Source organism: Scleropages formosus, chromosome 18, assembly GCF_900964775.1.
Source record: "Scleropages formosus chromosome 18, fSclFor1.1, whole genome shotgun sequence".
Lineage (NCBI taxonomy): Eukaryota > Metazoa > Chordata > Actinopteri > Osteoglossiformes > Osteoglossidae > Scleropages > Scleropages formosus.
The window spans coordinates 11921412-11948512 of NC_041823.1; the positions used below are offsets into that span (position 1 = coordinate 11921412).

Here is a 27101-nt window from a genome sequence, read left to right on the forward strand (position 1 = left end):
GTGGATAACATTCTCATACTGTGAATTCTAATTGTACAAGGCAACATTCACTTTACAGAAAACTAGGAAACATTATAGTTTAGCTTATTGGCACAAATACCAGCATACACAAAAATGGTTTTGCAGGAATAAGAAACATGGAGAAAGATCATATGCATATAAAATATAAAAAAAAAAAAAAAATTATTAAGCAGTCGGCAGCATCTTGAAACGTTACAGATAAAAGAAACCTGAAAGTATTATTTGCAGCTCAGGAAAATCCAGGATCTTTATACCTGCTCAAGAAGAGTGAATCTGGATCATTCCAGATTTATTAAAAACAAGACAAATATCTAAATACTGCAATACTTCGAGTCCTATAAGGTTTAAACATACTGTAACATTTAGTTTTAGTCATAAAGTTAAGGTTCACAAGTTAAAGAATTTACTTATACAGTAAAAGGGTGAAAATACAGCAGGTACAGGTGTGTACATGTGACAAGTGTACAGTTGTAATCTATAACTTACATCAAAATTCCAATGTATAAGTGTACCGCAAGTAACATCTACAATGTTGACCGTCATGGATTGCTCTTTTTGTTATGGGGGGGAGAAAGAGGGGCTGGTGTTGAGCCCCATTGCTCTCTTGCTCGAAAGGCTCATATTACATGCAATGGTTGAGTGTAAATACATGGGTTACTTATCCACAGGACAATGGCATTGCTAAAAATCAAGAAATAAAAATTATAGACAAATAAAATGCATACAAAGTTTAGACCTTTTGCTGTAAATGTTATGCACAATGGAGGGAAAAATAAAAGTTTATAAAAGCTATTAAAAAAAACCTGTACTTAAACTGTGGAGCTGTACCCAGTACTATGAAACAGTCCTGTGGCTGAGTGCATTCAGGTCACTGTAGTCCTTGCTCACGTTACTAATCCCAAACCAGATTTAAACAGGTTACTGCTAGAAGATGCATTAAGCACTAAATATCAGGGTTCTATGTAACCCACAGTAAAAAGTTCGAAGCAGGAGGTAGCATTACTAAACAAAGTGCACTATTTATTGTAACAGCTTACATCAGTAGGAACTGCATAGTAACACAAGGCAAATATAGGTGTAATATTGTAGTTTCTCCTGGAACACCTCAATAGGATTGAGACTTTCCTTTAGTGAGACACCTGTGCATTGACCAGGGCATAATAGGCACCCTGCTTAGCCATCAGTTCGTTGTGGGTGCCTTGCTCAATCACCTTCCCATGCTGGATGACTGCTATAATGTCGGCATTCCGGATTGTGGACAGCCGGTGGGCGATGACAATGCTGGTGCGGCCGACTCGTGCCTCATCGAGGGCTTGCTGCACAATCTGGTGATTTGGACACACACAAGCTTTTTGTTTTACATTCATATATTTGATGCTTTTCTCCAAAGCAACTTCAATAAATATTTGGAAGTACCTTCACATTATTCCCACACGTGGGTCATTTTCACTGGGGCAATTCAGAGTAAGCACCTTACTCGAGGGTAGTAAAGCAAATGATGATTCAAACCTGGGTTTTTCAAGTGTGTTGGGTGGTTGCTCTGACCTCTACACTACCTGCTGCCTGCATTTGCAAGGGGACGAACTAGAGTGTCTTAAAAGGAAGAGGGAATATCTGAAGTCGCATAAGGCAACTGGGATCTTTATGAACTCTACAGCAACATGACCAGTGACTACACAGGTTCCAGTTATTACCCATCAAAATACATTAAACAAGCATTAAGTCATTTACGCAGTGTTTAAACTTTGCAGAAGTAACTGCAAACCCGCTGTAAAGGTCACGCTGATGGTGCTCACTGACCTTCTCGCTCTCTGTGTCCAGTGCAGAGGTGGCCTCGTCCAGCAGCAGCACTCTGGGCTTGCGCACCAGCGCCCGTGCGATGGCAATCCTCTGCTTCTGCCCTCCAGACAGCTGGGTGCCCTTGTCCCCTACTCTGGTGTTGTATTTCTGTTAGCAGATTTTGCAAGTATAATTAACTCCTACGGATAAAGGTGAACTGCTTCCAGAATAAATAGCAATTCAATGAGATTTTGTTTGCAGTGCTCCCTTAGTTTTAGTTTTGCCAGATTAGCTTAGACATACTGCATGAACTGTTAAATATTTTTATGTGCCAACCACAATGTCAGACTGCCATTCTGACAAACATCTACTCAGAAGTCCAAGATACCTTCTGAACCTCACACCAAGTGACCCCCTACATACCTCTGGGAGACCCAAGATAAAGTTATGGATATTGGCATTCTTAGCAGCTTCCTCAATCTCGTGCTGGGAGATCTCACGGCTGGTATCGCCATACTGGATGTTCTCAGCAATGGAGCAGTCGAAAAGAATGGGTTCCTGGGACACTAGGCCAAGTTGGGAGCGGAGCCAGGCTAAATTCAGGCCCTCCGCTTCATGTCCGTCCACGTACTGGAATGGAGGATGACATAGGGGAGGAAATTAAGTGGTATCATACATAATATGCATGTATATTGCCTTTTACATCAGCATCCCAGTAAACAACCAGATGAAAACACAAACAGAAACTGGGTCCGTGGTTTTACGCCAAAACCACAAGTGGATAACTATGTGACTTTCAGAGCAGAGTTCGTTGGTCATTTAAGTACATTACAGTAAAGGGGTGAACAGTAACAAATTCAATTTTCTGACTTCTACTTTAGTAAACTGTCTGCCTTTGTTTGCAGTACTTTGTGTTGATGAGTGGAAAAAAATTTAGTTACATACATCATGGTTCCGAGCTGTCACAAATGTGCAAAAAGTCCAAGGGGGTGTTTGAAAACTTAATCAGCTCTGTACATGAGTTGGTACTGAAGTTGATTTGTCACATGCAAGCTTTCATCATCTTACTGACACACCAGACTGCAGGGCTGTTTCATGTTCTGGCCTGGGATTTGAGGTCCTCACCACATGTCCAGTAGCTGCATCGTAGAAACGCTCCAACAGCTGGATGGTTGTGCTCTTCCCGCAACCGCTGCCCCCAACCAGCGCCAGTGTCTGGCCCGGGCTCACAGATACATTCAGACCCTGCAGGACGCTTACGTTCTTCCTGGTCGGGTATGCAAAGTGGACGTCGCGGAACTCAATGTTTCCTGAACAGTTTGACTGGTTTTTGGGAAGTGGGGGTGGGGAGTTGAAAGCCAAATTCAGGAATAATGATCTCAGGAATAATGTTTTGATGTATGCAAAGAAATACTGTAATCCCTGCTTACAATAAAAAGACAATTGATTAGTTTATATAGTACAAAAAGGGACTAAAAATGACAAGGACTTGCTCCACTACTCACTGGCTTCTCTCCTTTCTCGCTGCAGATGTCGATCTCTGGTTTCTTCTCTAGGAGGGCTAGTATTCTCTGAGCAGATGTTTTTGCTTTGGCAAAATCTGGGGCAAAGGATGAGGACTGTCCAATGCTCATAGCAGCAAAGATAATCACGGAGAACACTCTACAAGGAAACAGGATTCAGAAATTTAACCAACATCAAACTCCGGAAGAGACCGCATTACTTACATAATTAATCCAAGGCATTCAGTTTATACTGCTGGGTACGTTTACTGGAGTAATTTGAACAAGCGTTCTGGGGCTCTACTGCAGTAGCAGGTAGTGAACCGTGCAGTACCACACATCAGGATTCAAATCCATGTCACTCAATGTTATTTTTGGAGCATTCTGCCCATCCAAGTACTTACAGGAAAACATTTTCAAACTGGGTGTAACAGTATGCTATGAGCCAAGCGCCAAATCGGAAAATGGCAGCGTTGACAAAGTATGGGATGGCTTGAGAAAAGGAATAAGTCAGTCCATAGATGGGTGCCTTACATAGGGCAGACCTGAAAGTGAAGAGGTAATTTGTTATATTTCATATGCAATGTTACCGCTAAAAAAAATGTAGTGTCTCAAACATGAATACCCCATTTAATTTGCAAAAAAAACCATTATATGTATAAGAAAGGTTTGTTTAAATGTAGATTTAGGCCAAGTCTCCACCGTTAAGATCTAGGCACTTCTGCATTTGGATGAGGAAGTGTCAAGGAACTGGTAAATGTTTGCAAACTACCAATAGGTTCAATTTATTCATATCTGATGTCAGAGTGAGACAGCAAAGTTCCATTCTGTGACAATACTCAGATGGTGTGTCGTACATGTGATGCATAGGTGAAGAGATTACCTATATGGTTCGCTCAAGCTATCTGTAAACTTGTGGAAAAATATATCTTCTCTTGTTAAGGCCACGACTGTTCGGAAGTTTTCAACCGTCTCCGTGGATATCTGAAGATGACACAAATTAGTGTTACCCAGTATTACAGCTGACTCCATTGCTTGGAAACTTGAGATGAGTCAGCTGAAAACCTTGGGTGCTGGCTTTGAGACAGTCACTGCTGAGGGCAAAATACTTAATGGAAATTTGCACACGCACACACACACACATTGACTGAAGGCGCTTATCCCAAGTGAAGCCCAACCCGGCAACACAGGGCGCAGGGCTGGAGGTGGAGAGGACATGCCCAGGATAGGACGCCAGCCCGGCACAGGACACCCCCAAGCGGGACTGGAACCCCAGACCCACCAGAGAGCAGGCACAGACCAAACCTGCCATGCCACAGCACCCCTCCTTAATGGAAATATATTTAAAAAAAAACCACATCCTTAGATGAGTTTTTGTAGAGGAATAAAGTCTTTTGGAAAGTACCCACCAAAGTAATCTTGCCACTAAAGTTTTTTACGACCACGTGATGCCACTGAATGGTCAGAACCTCAGGCCTAACTGAATCAAGCATATCAGTCTGGTAATAGCAAACTGACTGACATAGGTCTGAGTTGCTCAGTTTTAGTAAAATTAGTTACTGCATATGATATGCATTTGCCACATTCCTTAAATAAAAGCCACTTTTGACATGTTCATCATGTTTGAAATGGTTGACTTTTTGGTACTCTCACTTGGCACATTAAAAAGCATTTTCCTCTGCATTTTGCCTGAGCATCATTCTGTGGCTGGCCATACCTTTCCAGAAAGTTCCAGAGCATTCTGGTCCTGTGACGCGTGCCCAGCAGTGGACTTCACCTTGATATAGTTGGCCATAGTAAGAAAAGGTACGCAAGCAAGGATGAGGAGTGTGAGCTGCCAGCAGAAGCAGAAGGCCACAATAATGGCAATAAGGAGTGCACATATTGAGTTTGCGCTCAGGCCAAGTCTGGATCCCGTAGCCTAGAAGACAAGACAACATAGCACCTCATTATTCAAAACATAGACAATACACATGCAAACTCTTGAGCTATAATCCAGGTCAAGAAGTTAACCAGGATGAAATGAGTTTCAGCCCTAAAGTTGCTTCAAAGTAACTGGCACAAAGGAAATAACTGAAAAAATTGCAGTGCATTCAAGTCAGTGCTGTGCTTATGCTCTCAAGTTACTCAACTAGGGGTATGTCAGCGAACAATATACAGCTAGGAGGAGTAAAAATGTACTTCAACTTATACAACGCAGTTAACTTTTCAGTTAATATTTAGCATGATCCCAGGCTCCAGTTGTGTAGAGTAGCAACTTGTGTTTACCCCTTTGACCAGTGATGCATCCGTGGCCAGTTTTGTTGTTAAAACTCCTACAGCATTGTTGCTGTCATCAAACCAGCCAATGTCCTGCAGTGGAGAACACCAATTTAGTGTTTAGGACTGCAGGTTCAGCCACAACTCTAACAACTGTCAGAGCTGACAGTGTTGGATGTATATGAGAGGGTGGTACCGTACCTGCCTCAGTATGGCTTGGAAAGACTGGGATCGCAATCTCATTGTAAGAATCTCTCCAGATTTACCAAACATATAACCCTGTAGAGAAAAAGATGTTTTCTGGGATTACGTTAAATTGGAATGTGATTTCTGGGCTTGGCATTTAAGTAACAAAATGCAGGAATTGAGGAAATATAGTGAACGGGAATGAGAATATGGTGTTTATATAGATGCTCTTAAATGTATACTACAGCTTTAGTTACAAGAAGGATATACAGTCTTGTTGAAAACTAAATTCCAAAACACTGCACCTCATACCAAAACCTAACCCAAAGTATTGGGACAACCTGCAGAAAGTAGGTCACAAATGCGACTACTCCGATGAGAAGGAAAAGCAATGAAAACATCAAGGTTTTCTGCCTCTTCACCTCCGGATCCACTTCAGCAAAGACCTGAAATAACAGTGCTCTAATTATTTTCCCAAGAAAGCAGCTCAGACGAAGAAAAGCATGAACCCTAAAGCCCTGAAGCTCCTTCTCATATGCTGCTGTGATGATACATCGCCGTTCATTTACTTACACCAATGATTTTTGCAAAGATGATGGCAACGCAGGGGTAGACTGCTCCACCAATGATACTAGCGATCGTTCCAACCACCAAATACGGCCATTCTGGTTTGTTCAAAGCCAGGATTTTTGAGAAGGACACATCTGGCAATTGTTCTTCCTGAGAGAAATTAGCAAAATGAAGTCACTTAAGACAGGAACATTGAAAAGGGAAATAAAATAAGTTTCAGAAAGACAAGAACTGGACAACCTTGGTAATCTGACTTTATACATGCAGATTCCCTATAAACTGGCTTTAAAGTTGTGCCATGTGCACTTTCATACATTCATATCTGCAGACTTCTTGACTTTCTTCTTCCTTCTGGAGGACCTTCGGCGGATGCTGCGGCTACGCCTGAAAGAGCTCCTCTGGAACCCACTGAGTCCTTCTGTGTTCTGGTTCTGCTCCACCTCAGACTCACTTTCCTCGGAGCCTTCCGAGGCCTCACTGGAGCTGCCGTCACTCAGTTCTTGAATATCTTCCAGTTTACCTGATGTCTGAAGATTTAAACAGTGCAGAGTTCTGATGTATAACGCCATTGGTATTAAAGTGGAGAGCTGACAAAATAAACTTATATTTCAAAAGTTATTTACTGTCTCCTGGCTTCAACATTATGAATGTCATGGATTACTGCAGTATCAAAACAATTCAATGGATGACCATCTCCCAGCACAATTTGCTGAAAGTGTCATTCTTTGAATAAAAAATTATACCAAATTAAATGACAGGTTTCATTTTAGGGCCTACTTGCTGCATGACTAGTGAGTAGTAGATCCCCTTCAAGGCCATGAGTTCACTGTGGGTTCCTTGTTCAGTCACAACTCCATTACTGAAGCCAGCAATCACATCAGCTGTCCTGATCGTTGACAGACGGTGAGCTATCACAATTGTAGTCCGGCCAGCGCGTGCCTTCGAACAACAATTTTGGATTAGCTATCATGATACAGAAGTTTTGCACAGCTCTACACGCATCATCCCGATTGGATTTTAACTCTGGAACAATTACATTTATTGCTCCTTCCTGAGCAAAAGCACAGCTGAAAGCTTACTGAGGTGCTGTTCCTTTAGTCCTACCTTGTCCAGGGCAGCCTGCACAATGGACTCACTCTGAGTGTCCAGAGCAGAGGTGGCCTCATCCAGCAGGAGGATTTTGGGATTCTTCACCAGAGCCCTGGCGATAGCAATCCGCTGTTTCTGCCCTCCACTAAGCTGGGCTCCGCGCTCCCCCACCATCGTGTTCAGCTTCTGCATTATTCAGCAACACAGGACAAAATGTCTACTGGATACACAAAAAACATCACAAAGACACATGCATATAGCCCTGTCATCTGTGCTACCATAACAAGTTTTAAGAACTCACATCAGGGAGTCTGGATATGAACTCGTAGGCATTGGCCTCCCTCACAGCACGCTCAATGTCCTCATCGGTGGCATCCTCCCTGCCGTAGCGGATGTTTTCCGCAATTGTTGTGCCGAACAGTATGGGCTCTTGGCTGACAATGCCGATGTGCTCTCTCAACCACTTCACGTTGAGCGTGCGGATGTCATGGCCATCCAAGGTGATCTATGATTATGCAGTAGAAAGGAACGCCTGATCAAGAATGAAAGGCTGAGCTGGGAAAATTCGTTGCAATTTGGCAATACATGGGTAATATTCAGATGTTGCCCAGCAATTTGTTTATGTTATTTGTTGGGCAAGGAGCAAGACCACACACACACACACACACACACACACACACACACACACACACACACACACACACACACACACACACAGGGTCACAGGGAACCAGAGCCTAACCCAGTAACACAGGGCATAAGGCCAGAGGGGGAGGGAGGGAGGGAGGGGACACACCCAGGACAGGACGCCAGTCCACCGCAAGGCACCCTAAGCAGGACTCAAACCCCAGACCCACCGGAGAGCAGGACTGTGGTCTAACCCACTGCGCCACCGCGCCCCCTCCGGAGCAAGACCAGATTTGTTTTTATGAAGGGCTGATATTCTCACCTCTCCTGCATCTGGGTCATAGAAGCGCTGCAGAAGTTGAATGGTTGTGCTTTTTCCACAACCACTGGCTCCAACCAAAGCAATGGTCTTTCCGTTAGGGATCATCAGATTTACACCCTTGAGGATCTAGCAGGGAATCCAGAGATTCACTTTATTTAGCATTTTAACAAACTTAGAATCTTGCACAAAAAAAGTTGCTGGAATTCACACCTTGTCTTCAACCACTATGCCATCTTAAGCATGAATAGTTTAAATTTATTGTAACTGCAACTCTAATGTTGTCTAATTCCAAGAGTGCATCCTTCAGGTAGCAGGCCTTGTTTTCAGATTATAAGAAATCTAAAACTCTTGGGGTGGGGGGGATATACCAAACACATGACCTACTTTTATTTCCTTTCTGGAAGGGTAACTGAAATGCACATTCTTGAATTCAATATCTCCTTTCACAGAATCAGGCTTGTAGCCTTCCGTTGAACTACTGTCAATTGGACGAGGCTGCAATGCAAAGAATCGATTATTCAGAAGGACACAACCTTACCATTCAGATTAAAAAGACCCAACTGTTGAAATACTCATTTAATGGTAGTACCATGTCAATGGTGTTGAAGATTTCATAAGCTGCCCCCCGAGCCTTGGCTACACTCTCCAAGTTTGGAGCTCCTTGACCCAAGGAGAATGCACCAATCATCACACAGAAGAATACCTGCAAGGATACACACACACACACACAATTTCTGAACCGCTTGTCCCATATACCTGCAAGCAATCCAACACTAAAAAAATTAAAACTGAAAATTTAATGCCATATATAATCTGCCAATAGGAAAAGAGCAGAAGTAAACTATTCAGGTTGTGTGTGAACAATCACTGCTTACCGTGATTACCCGTCCGATGGAGTAGTTTTCTGGTTCATCTACAGAAAGCTTTGTTCCGTACCAAAATGCCAGAGCATATGTTCCGAATATGACAAACTGAGTAAAACCCATTGACACGTTGGTTGTGACGGATTTTTTCACACCAAACCGTTTAGCTTCTTCCAAATTAATCTTGTATCTTAAAGAAGAGGGGGAAAAAAAAGTTAGTGCTTGCTACAGAACAGAATATAAGATACTGGAAACTGAATGTATCATTATGCTTTAGAGGCAGCTGGATCAAGTTGTCATTGATTTAACCACAACATGAAGACCACACGTATATACATGGTTTGGAGCAGAACATCCTCTTAAGTAAAAACTGCTAAAGTGAGTTGCGCATTTCTATCTGTGGTCCTTGTATAAAAAGTAGTTAAATCTTTATGGTAAGATCAAGCTTAATGCCAATAATGTTCTTACAGACAAACTAGTTCTTATAATGTGAGCTCTGACAGAGGGTTACTAGGTAATGCAGTGAGTAGGGCTATGTTTCAGTCTGAAGCAGCAAGCAATGGCCTACTGCCCTTCAGTTAAGGATGTGCCCTGAACTCATTCAGGAAGAGTACTCAGTGGTATACAGGAGTTCATCATGGTAAAAGGTTTCTTGGTTTAACATCTCAGCCACCAAGTGCTGTATGAAATATGCAGATCAAGAAACGTACTTCTCTACAGCTTTTTTCTGTCCATTGAAAGCCACAACTGTCCTGATGGCCACAAGGATTTCCTCAGCTACTGCTCCTGCTTTGGCATATGCTGTAAGCTCCTTACTGGTTAGTGCAGCAAGAACCTGAACAAACAGATTGACTAAGAAATGCATGTGGAATTGAAGATTTGACTCCAAAACTCCTATATTCAAGATGTTTTGTCAAATATTGCTAGACCTGGATTTATTCTTACCTTAGACCAAACTGCAGCAGACCCTGCAAGGAGAGGGCTGACTGAAAGGATAACAAGCGTCAGTTTCCAGCCTTTGACAAAGCCAATGACGAATCCCGTAATAAAGGTGCAGAAGAACTGGGTAAAAATGCAGATCTTGTCCCCGAGTCCATCATTAATTGTATTGATGTCACTAAAAGCAATTTAACAATTTCACATTAGAAAAATGCAACTCCTCATAGCTCAAGTTTGCAGTGAAGAGAAATGCAGTAATACAATGCAGTACATATTGATAAGCAGAGGTGCAATTTAATGTAAATTAAAACTAATCCTAGAACACAATACAAACTAACAAGTCCTGGATATATGGCAACTTACTATCTAAATGGTTAGAATTTAGACCAGTGCATCTACTTTCTGAACTTAGCAGCTTGCTGATTTCTTGTTGCAGTCTTATAAATACAGTAGCACCAGCCCACTTAGCATGAACTCAATGGCCACAACAGACTTACTCTGTCAGCCTAGTTATCAGCACTCCAATCTGATGTGTGTCAAACCATTCCATTTGCTGGTGGAGAATTGCATGGAAGTATTTTTCACGAATTCTTTTGGTCTGTTTGGTGGCTGTCAAGAAAAACATCATGACCTGGAAGGTTGCGAGAACTAGTACTGCTGCTCCAATTCCCACAAAGTAATAGGCATGCCTGTAAAGAGAAATTCTCAGTTCACTTTGTGTTGAGAAGGATTTTATACAAGTCATTAAACACTTTAATCTGAAGCTAACTGATTGAAAAAAGTGATACATCAAATAAGTAATACCAGACAACTGCATACATGACTCTCTGTCCACTATCTTCCAGATCAGCACGCCCCAGTGCCACCCCATGGCTGACTGATACATTACGTGCTAACAGGACCAAACTCCGGGCTGCAGAGTGACAATGGCAAAAATCCAAGACTTGCACAACCTGGATGTCTACAAACAACTCAGCTACTTTTCACTCTGTTTTCTCAGCTAAAATTACCTTCTTCCACAACAAAATACAGTCTGCAACTAAAAAACCACACAGAGTCTTTGCCACTTTCTCATCCGTTCTGTGTCCTTCGCCGCCTCCTCCTCCTCCTTCTCTCACTGCTGTTGACTGTAGTTTGTTTTTCAGAGACAGTCAATGCAATCACGGACAAGTTCTCAGCATCACCCTGCCTGGATTGCATTGGACCTCCCTGTGAAGTCACGCTCTCGAAATTCAAACCACCTTTTGAATCTGAAATCTCCAATCTCCTGGCATTACACAAAGCCACCACCTGCTCGCTTGAGCCAATTCCATCGTCACTCCTACAGACCATCTCCCCACAACTCTTTACTCTTTACCTCCCTCTCTAAGATAACTCCTTGCTCTCCTCTGGCTGCTTCCCATCTGCCTTCAAAACTGCTTTCATTTCACCTCTGTTAAAGAAACCCTGCCTGGATCTCAACCAAAACTACAGACCACTCTCCCACCTCTCTTTCCTGTCTAAAGCTCTAGAACAGGCAGCCTGTGCTCAACTCTCTGAACTCACACACACACACTGTCTGAACCGCTTGTCCCGTACGGGGTCGCAGGGAACCAGAGCCTAACCCAGCAACACAGGGCGTAAGGCTGGAGAGGGAGGGGACACACCCAGGACAGGATGCCAGTCCATCGCAAGGCACCCCAAGCAGGACTTGAACCCCAGACCCACTGGAGAGCAGGATCCGGTCCAACCCACTGCACCACTGCGCCCCCTCACTATCTAAATTCCTCACCCGGAACCATCTCCTTGATGGATAGTCAGATAGATAGAGACAGCGCTCCTGGCAGTATCTGATGCTTACCAGTTGGTTAGAGTCGCCTCCCTCTCCTTGGTCCTTATGCTCCGACCTGTCTTCAGCATTCAACACTGTCAACCGCCAGATTCTACTCTGATGGTTTGAAGATGGTTTGAGTCCTACCTATCTGACAGATCCTACCTAGTGGTCTGGTGGACCTCCCGTTCTTCACCTCTGCCTCTCTCAACTGGTGTCCCACAGGGCTTGGTACTGGGTCCTCTGCTCTTCTCGACCTATGTCACGATTTCTCGATCAAACAGGACAACTCACTCATTTTGCCTACCCCCTCAGCTAAGAGTCTGGGCGCAATAATAGACTTGAGTATCTTTCTCTCAGCACATCGAAGCCACAACCCTAACCTGCAGATACATCCTGCATAACATCTGCAGGATCCATCCTTACCTCACAACTTACGCTGCCCAACTACTTGTCCAGGCCATGGTGACATCCCGTCTGGACTACTGCAACTTTCTCTCTTGTCTGGCCTTCCCGCTACTACCATCAAACTTCTACAGCTGATACAGAACGCTGCTGTATGAGTTGTGTTTGACTTGCCAATGCATTCCTATGTATTTCCTCTACTCGTTTCTCTGCACTGGGTTCCCATAGCTTCCCAGATCAAATTTAAGATTCTGGTTCTTGCCTACAGATGCATTAATTGAACTGCTCCCAGATATTTAAAAGACTTGATCAACTGCTACATCCCAACCAAACGGCTTCGCTCTTCTGCCTGTTTGGTGGTCCCGCGCACGAAAGGTAAAGTACAGAGGTTCTCAGTTCTGGTTCTGTTGTGGTGGAATGATCTCCCCCTCTCACCAGAACTGCTGAAACTCTGTCCACATTTAAAAAGGGTCTGAAAACTTATCTCTTCCAGACTCACTTCGCCCATGATCTAAGTTCATGTAAGGTGTAAACATTCATGCACCATAACTTTATGATCATGCCCAGATAAGCCTTTACTCCTGTATTGTATGTAAGTGTTTGTTTATCTCAAAAAAAAAAAAATTGTAGGAAGGTGATCAGGATTTGTTTATGCTGAGTTTTATGCACCTACTCATGCGTTGAACATCGGTGCATAAAGTGGAAAGAAATTTATTTTACTTAAGAATCACACATCCGCAACTGTGTCTCTTTCTTGTAATGTAATGTACAAATTGTATTCTCTCAGATGTACTGTATGTCACTTTGGAGAAAAGCATCTGCTAAATGAATAAAAGTAAATGTAAATAAATAATGCTTACTGGGTCATCATAGCTTGGATATCTACTCCAGGAATAGGAACACATTCTGCAGAGTTTGCTGAGGTGAGATTACCTGAAGGAAAGGAAGGAGGAATAGTTAATTAATTTGAGCTAATTGCAAGAAAAACTTTACAATGAAACAATAAAACCAAATTGCTACTCAAAGTTAGACACCAACTCAACACATCCCTTAGATACTTTTCTTCCTGAAAAACTGTTTCCACATCCTTCGCCTACATGAAAACTCAGATTTTGTATCTTTGGAATGATCAAAATTAGCAAAGAGGTGAAAAATGTAAAAAAGGAATTTTGGACAAAGACTCACTGCACTGACAAAATTTTCTAGCCATTCGATAGCTGGGGCTTTTAGGGCTCAAGTCAAGCCATCTGTGTACACCTTTGTTTGTAGAGGGATTTTCCCACCTGTAATATTTAACTGCTGTCCACTTGCGACAAAGCTGTCTGTCATCTGCCCAAAAACCACACACATCAGTGGCAAAGCAACACCGTGTGCAGCAGCACAGAGCAGTCCCACGACCATCATGAAGACCTCCAGGCATGTGGCATACCGGAACTAAAGCATACAAACATTGTGGTGACTGACTTAAGAATATAAATAAATAAATAAATAAATGCATTTATGAATTCATTTTCTTACCAGCTGGAAAAATCCAACTGCTTTAGCAGGTTCCTCCTGTTTCTTTTTCTTCCTAAAACAGATGAGTGAAAATAAGGTTTAACCAACCCCCCTAAAAAAAAGCAGTATGAGTGATTGGCATTTTCAAAATATCAAAAGATGTAATGTACACTGGACAGGGTTACTTGTTACCTAAACAGTCCCCGTTTGGGGGTAGGTTCCTCAGGTGGGGTGTCCTTATTTTCATCCTCTTTGGGGATTTCATCAGCCTCAAAGGCCTGGTTGGTGTACTCATTCATAGAAACTTCTATTAGCAAAAACCAAGAGAATTTTAAAGATGCGCATTACCCACGGACTAATTTCAAAGGGGTCCGGGCATGCCCACTTACCCTCTCCCTCCAATGCTTGAGATGGGAATGTGTCTTCTCCCATTGTCACTTGATGTTCCAAGTATTCTAAAATTGATTAAAAGTAATGGCAGCCACATTAACACAGAGTGAGGAGCAATTGGAAATACAACTGGAGGCAAAACCTTTCAGTAGAGTGCCATCGGAAATTAGAAAGTTTCAGAAACTGTTGCAAAAAATCTGAATGCAAGGAAAAAAAAACCTTTAAAAAGTATAACTTCGAAAGGATGCAGAAAACTTCTATAACCAACTCTGTACAAATGCTAAGTTTAAACCTCCAATCAGCAGAGCATCAGAGTGAGCTGTCTGCTGTTTTCACAGCACCTTAAGTCAGAGAATAAGGATGTGTGATTAATATTCTCATGAAACTCAGGGAAAGTATGAAAGTGACACGGGCTAAAGAAACCAAAGACACATTGTAAGGTCGTCCCCCCCTTTCCCTCAGATTTTAAGTTAAACCTCATTTCTCAGATTCAATACAATATTTTGCATTCATAAAGAAAGATGCATCAAGAGAAGCTGTACCCAGTTTGAAGACCCCCCCCCACACACACACACACACACACACACACACACACACACACACACACACACACACACACATATTTGCCAAAAACTAGAGGTATTACACTGACGCGGGACAAAATGTGAACTATTACTCCAGTGCCCAAGCACCCCCTTGGTGACAATGCCATTACATTCGCAGTTCATCATGTAACAGGTAGACACTAAAAATCAATTCAGGGATGGAAAGGCGCGCAGGCGGCCGCTAGATGCGGCTTCACCACCAAGTTGAAAACGAGTGTCTAAAAACAGCCAATTCGGCATCCTATTTAGACGCTGATAAAAGCATCTGTAAGTCGGATCGTAGATATTTCAAGGACTGAACAAAAGCTGCAGTTCCACGAAATGCCCTTTAATAGCCAGCGACGCGCAGATCTTAGATATTCGCCGCCTACACGACTGTGTGTAAAAATGAGAGATAATCATGGTGTAACTTTCCTTGCCTTTTACACGACGTGAGATTACATCAACGAGGGTTAAGAAGTTCACGTGTCTGGCTGTAAGTGATCTTACATAAAAGGCCTGCGTAATGAGCGCGCCGACATTCCCGTTTGACCACACTTGGTTGGGCGTTTCTATATTTGAAGTTGATGCTCAAATATTTCATGCTCATCTATCCCGGTGTTTGAAGGCGGAGTTGCTGGATGGACACGCCCCCTTTTCTTGCAAAATGCTCCCGCGTGTCTCGTTACCGTCCGTGCAAAAGCGCACAGGCGTGTCCTGTGCCATGTGTCCCGCCTGAGAGCGGATCCTCACGTGGAGACAGGTATGCGACATTCCATTGTGGATACACCTTTTCGCTGGTGTAATGAAGAGTGAGTAATTATAAGTAATCTATGCAGGTATGAGCTGATGACTAGTGTTCATTGGAAGTCGCTTCGGAGAAAAGCGTCTGATTATGTATAAACGTATGAAAAAGCACTATGTATCATGTATGTACATAACTGAACAAGACTCGAGAAAACCCTTAGTCTGCAGAGATGCACAAGCCTTAAGTAACTTCTGCTTTACATGATAATCACTAGTTAGGCAGAGAAAAAATTTCTTTGCAGCCCCATTGGAATTTGTACCCTTAGGGGGATGCAAATTAAGTTAATGGAAACAAATCTAAACTTACGAAGGTATTTCCGGGGGGGAAATGTTAATGTGCTCATTCGTTTGAAAAAAATTTCGTTGAAATTTCTCGGAAAATGTAGCACCTATTTCCTCATAACACAAAGAAAATAAAAATGTGCATTTGGGTTGACAAATTTCCGCAGAACCCGGGCGGTTTCAGTAAAATTTGTTTGATATGCATGAAGTTCGATTAAACTGTACTGAGTTTGTGTTCATGATTGAACTGGACTTAGACACAGCGTTTGTTTAATAGTTACTTAGTTTATTTACATTTATTTACTTAGTTTAATTTATGTATTATTACTTATTATACTTATTACTTATTAATTTATTACTTAGTTTATTTTTTTTTACAATTACATAGTTTATTTACATTTTTTATACAAAAAAATGTACATGCATAAGCATACGCCGTTAACATTTTTAAACTATATTTCTTTGCGTAATTAAATTTAACTTCATATATTCTCCATCTATATGAAATTAGTTTGAACTACTTACGCAGAATGTAGGCATCTAGGAAAAGATTGTATTCGACAAGCAGATGTGCAGAAGTCGTTGAAGCTGTTCGTAGAGCTGTCGTTTTATATCTTTACTGCGGTGGCTCTGACGTCACATTTCCCACCGCGCTAAACGTGGTTTTACTCATCATTACCTTCTCACCTATTTTAAGGGGCGGAGCGCCGCGCATTAATATTCAGACAAAACAAAAGTTGGCAGAGAAAGGCACGCGAACCCTGAACACACTGCCGAAAGAATGTTATTGTGTACAGGAACGTTCGCAATCTGTCAGCGGAATCATCATCGTTATGTTCAAAATGCAATCTGATTCTGTAGCCAGACGGATTACTTCAATATTTTGGGAATACGCAACGTTTGAACCCCTCCACCTTCCAGTCAAGCAGTTTCAATAACTAGATTCACTCTGAGATTAAGCGCACATATTTTTCATTCGATAACGTTTCAACCTAGACACACACACACACATATTTTCTGAACCGCTCTTCCCATACAATATCAGTACTGTAAATGGAGTTATGAAAAAACCTTTTGACCTCTGCACAGGATTACCTCGGACGAGAGTGTTCATCAGGTAACTGTCAAACCAGGTATGACGTGGTCTGAGACATTTCCTTAAGGTCTATAACCCTGTTTTAGTGTTCTCGTATAATAGTTTGGACTGTGCCATGACTTTTTCTGCTAAAGAAAAGGGAAACTGTATGGATACGATGTTCCGTTAGGCTGCACCAACCCCTAGCATGCGGTGATGCCAAATGAGAAGTGACCACATTTCCACTATGACTTGTCTCAGCCATGACTGTACCACAGTCCAGTGTTGTACCCGATTGTCTGATGCAACTGTCACTTAGCCTTACACAGTAAAAACCTACCCCTCCAAAGCCAAAACATACCCAGGTGTTACCCAGCATTCCAGCAACATAAAATACTGGAAGGAGACTCTTATGGTTGACTCACATGTCATAATTGTTTATTACACCCATTGTTTTCAAAGAGGGGGGTGCGGAGGCGCAGTGGGTTGGACCTGGTCCTGCTCTCTGGTGGGTCTGGGGTTTGAGTCCTGCTTGGGGTGCCTTGCGACAGACTGGCGTCCTGTCCTGGGTGTGTCCCCTCCCACTCCAGCCTTATGCCCTGTCTTGCCAGGTTAGGCTCTGGCTCCCCGCGACCCCAAATGGGACAAGCGGTTCAGAAAATGTGTGTGTGTGTGCTTTCAAAGAAACTTTAAACTTTGAATGCCACTGTCAGTGACCCCACAGTACCTTTGTCGTGACTCCCTTATCGTGCAGGTAGAGTGACTTGTTTAGTAAGGCACAGGTCAAGATGAGCTGAGGTGTAGTTTACTTCCACTGCTGAAGTCTTGAGAAATCTACTTCCCCAAGCAGGTTGCACTTGCTTAACTGGCACTAATAGGGTGGGGTTCCAACAAAATATAAGATGGTTAACAACACCCATTATAACCCTTCATTTTCCTATGCATTCTCCACCCAGATGGGCTTGCATATGAAAACATCCATTACAAAAAATATTCCCCATCCAAATTGTTAGATTCACTACTTAAGCATCAATCAGTCATGGTATAAATGGGCATAAGATTCATAAAATACTTCCCTGAGGCTGGCCAATAAACTAAGAAACTTTATGCATCTCATATACTATACATTTTTACCCAGTTTGTGGAGTAGCAGGTAATCTAGATGTGAAACGCATGTGTGACACATAAGTTGTCATCTGTAAGGCTTTCATTAAAGATATTTAATATAGCTACTAATATAACAGCTTTTTTGTAATGCACTAAACATAGGCACAGCTTTAAAATGGTTCTCTACACAAGCTTCTTTTGCAAACCAAGTACTGCACTCCCAAAATGAACTGGTACAAAGGCAGAACTACATTAGATATACAGAAAATAAAGTTAATAAATGTACTGCAAATTAATCAGTAGATTCACCATACTATTTGCAAATGGCAACAAATTTGGAGGCTTTGAGTCTATGACAATGAATTCTAAATCTAACTGCAGTACAGGCAGTCCCTGAATTACGAATGAGTTCCATGTCTTTAAGTCGGATTTTGACGCAAGTCGGAACAGTTAGGTATGGTGGGTATCTAACGTCAGTCTGTCAGCTGTTAGTGTATCGTGTACCTTTCTATCCTTAAAAAACATTAAACAAACACTTCGGATATACTAAAACATCTTTCATACAGTAATAATAATAAAATGTAATTGTAATATAATCAGAATCAGAACGAGCTTTATTGCCAAGTATGTTCGCACATACAAGGAATTTGTCTTGGTGACAGGAACTACCACAGCACAGACAGAATGACAGTGACAAGACACAGATGAGAAGATAGAGTATGTGAGCACGGGATAAAAAATATTTAAAAAATATAAAGTACCCAATATACAAAAATAGTACAAAAATAGTCGCTAGATACAAATGCAAGGGAGTGTAAGAGAAATGTGATAAATAGTTATAAATATAAATAGCATTATGTATTGCACGGTTTACTCTCTAGGGGAGAGATTTAGGTGTTCATGAGGTAGATGGCCTGAGGAAAGAATAATGAGATGTACCTCGCTTTGGAGAAAAGTATCTACTAAATTAATAAAAGTAATAATAAATATAACTACAGTATTTATAATGGAGACATAGAATAGGAAGTTTTACTACTGTGACGAACAGAGGACACGGAGAAGGCTGACCCCAAGTGCAGGATTGTTTATTCAGAATCAAAGGACTAGACGTGTTCTCATAGTCTGGGATGGGCAAATGGTCGGTCTGTCGATCGGCGAACTGAACAGAGGCAAGGATCCGAAATCATGGTCAGGGGACAAGGTGGGTGGTCGTTAAAGAGACGTGGAACAGGACTTGGGAACAATTAGGGACAAGACTTGGAAGAGCAGAGTGAGGGAGATTTGAGAATGTGCGGGAGGTGTTGTCTGGAGTGAAATTGCACAACTGGGAAGAAGTGTGTCTTGTAGCTCTCTTGGTGAGAGAGAGTGTTTTGCATGCATGCACGCACACACATTAAAGAAACTTTAATGTTTGCATTTCCATTGTTCTTTGGCATTTCACCTTTTGCTTTATTATTTCCTCTTTAGTTTCATTTGTGATTGTTTCCCTTGGATGCATCACCATCATTCGCATCACATTTATGCTTTGGTGCCATGGTTAGGAGGTTAAAAAAATCAAAGCCAAATACAATACCAGACAGTTACAGAAAGATTGTTTGTCCTACCTTGCGCTCACTTGCACCCACCCACGAGCCGACTAATCGCTGTAGACATGCAATGTTTTGATGCACATCGCAAAGAAGGGTCCGTTTGTTATTACTGACCATTGTATTTGCAGTAACTAATTTTTTAATATAATAGGTTTAATTATGAAGTTCTCATTTGATTGTTACTTAGGGGTGACAAAAAAAACCAATAGCAAGGGGTGTTGGTTCGTAAGTACGGGTTGTATGCAAATCAGACGTTCACAACTCGGGGACTGCCTGTATATTAGTTTTCTTTAGATATAGAGTATTTTTGTATTTCTTCTAAATTTGAATTTCAGGAAGGCCTAGAAACTGAATGAACAGCTTTTGCGTTTTCCAGACTTTAGCTTTATAAAACTCAGAATCAACGATCTGCAACTATAACACACACACATACACACATTTTCTGTGCCGCTTATCCCATACGGGGTCGCAGGGAACCAGAGCCTAACCCGGCAACTCAGGGCATAAGGCTGGAGGGGGAGGGGACACCACACCCAGGATGGGATGCCAGTCCATCACAAGACACTCCAAGTGGGACTCAAACCCCAGACCCACCGGAGAGCAGGACCCAGGCCAACTGGCTGCGCCACCGCACACCCCACTGCAACTATAAGGTAGCATCTAAATCTTAAGTCAGCTAAATCCTATTTTTCTGCATTTACAGATGATTGAGATGGGATTTATAAACTGAAGTATTTCTGTAATATTACCTGTACTTTAAGTAACAAAGTTTATTAATTGAAACATTATTACAACATTAAGATGAGCTCAACCCAAACCTTGCAATAACACTTCAGGATTATTTCTGTGTTTGTAATCAACTTATTTTGCTTAATTTAAATATATAACAATGCTGACTGAGGACAGTATCCTCTTTGTGAGTAAGGGTTGTGAACTTGTATTTCTCGAAAAACCAGGAAGGTCACCTGGGGTAAAATTCTTGTGCCTATGTAGGTGCAGGTTCAAAACACATAAAGGTATAAACTTCATCTCCAGATAAACTCTGTTAACTGTTCCGTCACACTGAGCTTAAAATGTGATTCCAAGGATAAGAGCCACTGGCATGCATTAATGCTGGTAGTTGAAATACCTTTTTTGATGATCTATTGAAGAACATGCAGTTCTGAGAATTAGTACCATGAAGCACATTTGAACAATGCACTGCAAGAAAGCCAAATATTTACACAAAAAAACACATGGATCCCAGAGGTACAAGCAGTTAAGGATTAAGGAAGGTCTCAAAACCGCAATGAAGATGTCAAAACCATACAACATGTAGAGTGGATCTTTTGACAATAGAACTTAGCAGTTTACTCATGTACATGAAATACTATAGTTATTTACATCAACCAACAACATATTAATACTGGGGGGACAGCTGGTAGCACTGTTGTGAACAATGTTTTGTTTAAGGTTGATGACCCCTCACATGTGGAGTCTTTAGGTAATTGTTTTAGCAAGATAAAATGTGGATGAGTAAAAATTTTATTCTATATAATTTTAATAAATATCTCTTAATGCCAGTAAAGAGGTACTTGTGGTGGGCAGTAATGCCAAAGCTCTTGACACAATCACACCACTCTTTACCACAAATAGTATAAGCTTCAAGTGTGCAGATTGTGTGAAGGATTTAGGTGTCCTGTTGGATGGGAAGCTGTCATTTGTATATCATGTAAATGCTCTGACTAAGTCATGCTTCCTTCATTTGAGAAATATAGCTAAATTAAGGCAATTCCTATGTAGGCAGGATGCTGAGAAAGTGGTTGATGTTTTTGTTTCAAGCAGGATGGACTATTGCAATGCTTTACTATCAAGTTGTCCATACCAGACTGTGTCCAGGCTACAGCTGGTAGAAAATGCTGCTGCAAGAATTGTCACTAGAGCTAGGAAGTATGACCATATAACACCGGTACTTAAATCGTTGCACTGGCCCCCAGTTACATTTAGAGTCAATTATAAAAATCCTATTTTTGACCTATAAGGCAGTACATGGTAATGCTCTGCCTTTCCTTTGTGAGATTATTGATTCTTATATTCCAGGACAATATCTTCATTCATCGGATGCAGATTACCTTAAAGTACCTGTGATCAGTAAGACCTCGGTAGGAAGTCGTGCCTTTAGTTACAGAGCACTTAAACTGTGGAATACTGTACCAGTTACTATCAGAAATGCCCATCTGTATCAGTCTTCAAATCCAAACTAGATTTACATCTTGACTCAGGCATTCCACCTCAAAATGTAATTCCACTTGGCTGTCTTTGTTTTTCCCACCTCTATACCAAAGCATATTAAATTTAATTAAGTTACAAATTACCAACAATTTTTTGTCTTGTTGAGCCATTGTCTGCCTATAATAAGACCTGAGAAGGCCGGCTGGCAGTCACAGACACACTCCATGCCGACTGAAGATGATATCCAACTGCTATGATGGACGATATGTAGCTTGCTGAACTGGGAAATCAAGCTACTGTACAGCAACAATATCATTATTACTTGCTTATTAGACTGGCTTAAAAGTTTTATTTAATCTAGAATGCCCAGGAGGGGTGGGCAGCTACTGGCCCCTGGACTGCCAGAGGTTTTTCTCTCCCTTGATTTTTGTTTGTGAGTTTTTGTTCCTTTCCTCCATGGCCAGTAGGTATACTTATAGCTCTATAAAAGCATTATATTAATATATTCTGTAGTCAACTGTCTTTGTTCTGCTGTACTTGTTTTTCTTGCCTTATGCCTGTTTTAAAGTGCTCTGTCTCACTGTGTGAGAGGAGCGCTCTAGAAAAATAAGTTGAATAGCGTAGTGGTTAGAGCTGTTTACTTTGGACCCAAAGGTCGCAGGTCTGATCTCCGGCTGTAGTACCCTTGAGCAATGTACTTACCCAAAAAAAATTGCTCCAGTAACATCTGTATATGCGGCATGGTGGCACAGCGAATAGCGCTGCTGTCTTGCAGTGCGTGGGTGGTGCGAGAGGACATGGGTTCAAATGTGGAGTTTGCATGTTCTCCCGGTGTCTGCGTGGGTTTTCTCCCACAGTCCAAAGACATGCTGTTCAGGTTCACACATATTGTGTGAGTGACAGAGAGAGAGAGCGTGTGTTCCACTGATGTATGGGTGAGTGACCCAGCGTAAGTAGTGTATCTAACAGTGTAAGTCACCTTGGTGAATAAGGTGTGTGGACTGGTAATACATAGAATTCATTGGAAGTCGCTTTGGAAAAAAACGTCTGCTAAATAAATAAATGAAATGAGTAAATAATTGCAGGTAGACTAATATTATAAGTTCCTCTGGAGAAAAGCATCAGCTAACTGTACTGTATAGTTTTTGTAATTGATGCAATGAATTGCAAACACTGGATGAGTAAACAGCATAAGTAACCTGTGGTATCTGAATCTACTGTATATCTGCCTACATGTGAAGCACACTTCTATTTTCCGAGATGTACATCACTTTGGACAAAACGTGTGCTGAAGGAATAGCCTACATGTAAATTTATAAATGGATTTTTAGTATGACTGAGGTCCCCTACCTGAAGAGCATTGAATCTGCTTTTGGGTTGTCATACAGTATGTTCAACATTAGTAGGCACTGTAGTAGGGCGGAAGGGGGTCCCTGATTTCCCTTTAAAATTTGATTGCCTTTTTTTGCACAGCACTGCTTCTGTTTGGCAGCTCCCCTGGAACACCCACACCAGCATTTCGTTCACCTCCGGCTGTCTTTCCCTTTGTGGTATTTGGTGAATTCGCGGTCCAATGTTGGACCCAAGGCCGAGTTTCTGCCAGACCACTACAAGCAGATGGTGAAATGGAGTAAGATCATTCCGCAGACATTGACGCTAGCACCCTCCTCAAGCATAAAGTGTTATAGAATGCTTTGCTGGAGAGGAGGGGAACGTGAGTGATGTTGGGCCTTGGGGAAAACATTTGGGCACGAATTCAGCCAAAGGGGCTCAACAATAGGCTACAGGATTTAAACTGGCAGTGCCTTCACGAAAGATTTAATTTCTCTGCACCGGCTTCCTATAGCTGCCCGAATCAAATTCAAAACCCTGGTTACTGTGTACAAATGCATCATTAAAATTGCTCCCAGCTATTTACAGGTCTTGATCAACCACTACACCCCAGCTAGACCCCTTCGCTCGTCTATTTCTGCTCGCTTGGTGGTCCTGCACACAAAAGGTAAAGCACGGAGGTTCTCGGTTCTGGCTCCGTTGTGGTGGAACGACCTTCCTCTGTCACTCAGAACTGCGGAAACTCTGTCTACATTCAAGAAGTGTCTGAAAACTGATCTTTTCCGGACCCATTTTGCCCAAGATCTTTCCAGCTCATGTACGGTGTAAATATTCATGCACCGTAACTTCCTGAGCATCTCCAGATAAAGCCTTTTATCGGTCACTGCTTCAGCATTGTATTTGCTTGCTTATGTATCTAAATATTATTTTTTTAAAAAAATGGTAGGAGGGTATCAGGATTTGTCTATCCTGTGTTTTATGCACCTACTTGAACGATGAACCTTGGTGCAGCAAGTGATAGATAACAAACTAGGTTTACCTGAGTCAAATATCTGCAGCCATGTCTCTTTCTATTAATGTAATGCATGAATTGTACTTTTGCTGAGATGTATGTTGCTTTGGACAAGAGTGTCTGCTAAATGAATAAATGTAAATGCAAATGTAAATGTAAGATTGCTCGTAATGGAGAAACCTTATAGGCACGGGTTGACCGGACATCCTGACTGCCCACGACCCCAGCGTTCAGGTGGGGAGACGATTAAACATGTTTTTTTGGGATTGCGGTTATGCCAGGACTGTCTGGTCACTGGTCGAGCCCTTGTGCAAGGAGTTGGGTGACGAGATGGTGTTGATTTTTGATGATATTATGAAGGGACTGTCCCCCAAGGTAAGCAAAACAGCCTCTGGTAGGATATGGTTGATTGTACAAAGAGAGAATTGTGGAATGCACGCATTAACCTTGTCCAAAAGGGGTTGAAAATGGGAGCCTATGGTGTTTTTTTGAAAATTTGAGCTGAACTGAAGTTCAGAATAAAGCGGGATGTGATTGCCTGGGGCTACCACGAGGCAAAGGACAGATGGAAAGGCCTCATGAAAGAATGTTTTTGAAGCTCTGAAGATGGGCATCTGCTTTATGGAATTGCATCTCTTCAAAATATATTGTACTTTTTTGTATTTTACCTCCTTGTATATTTATATTTCTTTCTTATATTTATTCTTTTAATATGTGTGGATTTTATGTGAATAGTATTTCGTTCACAGAATTTTAGTAGCCTTTGTTTTTATGCGGTCACCTTGTGCACTTTTAAGTGGTTTTTGATATTGTGTCACGCCCTCCACCTCAGCAACGAGGAACACCTGCGGCTGATCAGGGTCCGGGCGCATAAAAGGACAGCCCGGAGCACAGAAAGATGTGGAACCATGTTCAGCCTTACTCTTTGCTCAGGCTTCTTGGATTGGTTTGCTTATCTCTTTCCTGACCTCCTGTTCCTCGACCCTCCTTCTCCTGACTCTCCTCGCCCTCTTCGTCTCCCTCAACCCATCGCCTGATCATCGACTCACGGTTTCGGATTCTCCTCGTAACGATGTCTGCTCCTCAGTGACCTTCGCTAGTTTCTCAACAGCGACTCTCGGATCATCCCCTATCCTGTGCGCCTCTGCACTGCACTTGGGTTTGATGGCTCACTTCCTGGTCGGAAACATGACATATTGATGATTATAACCTATTATACGTGTATGAGTGTTTTGTGTTTCTTAGTGTGATCTTAGGTTTTAGGGGGTTTGGTAATGTTTTATATTGTAATCTACAAGTATTTCATATGTTCTGGAGATGCATATATGTGATATGATGTTTTAGGTCAGGCTGCTATTAGGGGCTGGTCCTTTCATGGGTATGTTGGTGTGTGGAAGATGTAGGCCAGTCACATATTTTGAAGCCAGGAAGGGGGATTGTTCTTTTTTTGAGTTTTGAATGTATGTTATTGGAGAGACTTTGTTACTGCATTGTGACAGTGTATTTCATGTAATGATTTCTTAGTAAGCTTTGTTGACCAAGCGTAAGAAATGTAGTTGTGATATAAGGAACAGGCCATCTGGGTGCTTGTTCTCTACTTGGTAACGATGTGGTACAGTTCATTCAGAGTGCTGTGTGTGTTCTCTTGGGTTGGGATGTAAAGTTAGTGCGCCATGAGCACAGCCGCGAACTCCCTGGGCAGGTAGAACGGTCGCCATTTGATCAAAAAGTATTCAAGGTCTGGAGTGCAGTTCTGTGAAATCACCTCCACACACCATGCTACATGTGTCATTAAGAAGAAAGCATACACCCCCTCCTCTTTCTTCTTTGAATCAGTCCGCTCTGCCTGGTAGATTGCGAAGCCCTCAGACTGTTATGCAGAAAGTTTACTAAAACCAAATTTTTTAATTTTTTTTTTTTTCCCCCCCCTCCTGTCAGACAGGTCCTGTTGGGTCAGGTAATGCATTACAACTTTCAGCCAAACACAGCATCTAACTAACCTATTTGAGTTGGTGTTCTACTAGAATTCTGGACAAGCAGTGTACTCTTCTCAACAGTATCACAGCAGTAGGGGGAGCCAACAGCCTACGTATTGGCTGCGCTTCCCACAATTCCTCACAAACGCAGCTTCTGCTGCGCTCAGGGTGTTTCCCAGTGACGCCTGGAAATGTGGGCGCCTCCGTGTTCAGTGCCCAATGACGGGAGAGGAGGAGGAGGATGTGTACTTAACGAGCTCCAATTCTGAACTGTGCATAAGGGGACGAAACCGTTGCTTTAGAACAAAGTGACGAGTATCGTCGGAAATGAACAAAAACTGAACAGAGGACAGTATAACAAAGATGCAGCGTCACAAACACGAGCTCCATTAAGACGACTGAATTCTCGTAGACAGGGCCTTAAGTTAATTATCATGTATATAAGTTTGTTCACAGGAAAAAAAGTTAATTTCTGAACTAGGTATTGTACCAGTATGAAGTCTACACATACGGCACTCTCAGAAACATATTTTTAAAAAATGACATTCTCTTGTTTTAAATAGTTTTGTACCACGATCGTTTGAACCAGTCTACAGCAAATCAGCTCTTACGTTCGCTTCCGTCACCCACCGAAACTACCTTTCTACTGTGGTTTCGGGTGTTGCAACCTTTGCGTCAATATGCAAAGAATTGTGGGAAATGAAGTCCTCGGTGGGGATCGTACTGCCCCCTCGCCGAAGTTCGCGAGTGCAGTACTGTACAGGAGAACCCGGAGTTCTACACAGTGCACAGTTGACAGGCTAAATAAAAACCCAAGTGCGATTATAATGTATTCTTGTCCAAGACACTCCTCCGACTAAGAAGAAA

General features: G+C 42.1%; 1 protein-coding gene across 2 annotated transcripts; it reads right to left on the reverse strand.

Annotated features, from left to right (window-relative positions):
* On the reverse strand, positions 1–16500 carry abcb5 (ATP-binding cassette, sub-family B (MDR/TAP), member 5). 2 transcript variants are annotated; one of them, XM_018740746.2, is made up of 29 exons: positions 16458–16500; positions 14259–14324; positions 14062–14176; positions 13891–13942; positions 13656–13806; positions 13233–13305; positions 10655–10846; positions 10164–10335; positions 9929–10053; positions 9231–9408; positions 8945–9058; positions 8740–8850; positions 8356–8481; positions 7708–7911; positions 7422–7592; positions 7095–7256; positions 6632–6844; positions 6321–6467; positions 6089–6193; positions 5763–5840; positions 5571–5654; positions 5020–5223; positions 4186–4286; positions 3707–3847; positions 3306–3462; positions 2926–3123; positions 2224–2430; positions 1822–1968; positions 3–1346 (listed from the first exon to the last, which is right to left on the reverse strand). In XM_018740746.2, exons 2-29 carry the CDS (start codon positions 14299–14301, stop codon positions 1149–1151), a joined length of 3969 nt encoding a protein of 1322 aa, XP_018596262.1. In that variant the 5' UTR covers positions 14302–14324; positions 16458–16500; the 3' UTR covers positions 3–1148. The 2 variants fall into 2 exon arrangements, with proteins under 2 accessions (XP_018596263.1, XP_018596262.1); XM_018740747.2 differs by lacking the exons at positions 13891–13942; positions 14062–14176; positions 14259–14324; positions 16458–16500 and adding an exon at positions 12133–12224 and having other exon boundaries at positions 1–1346; positions 13656–13736.
* Positions 16501–27101: the final 10601 nt, after the last annotated feature.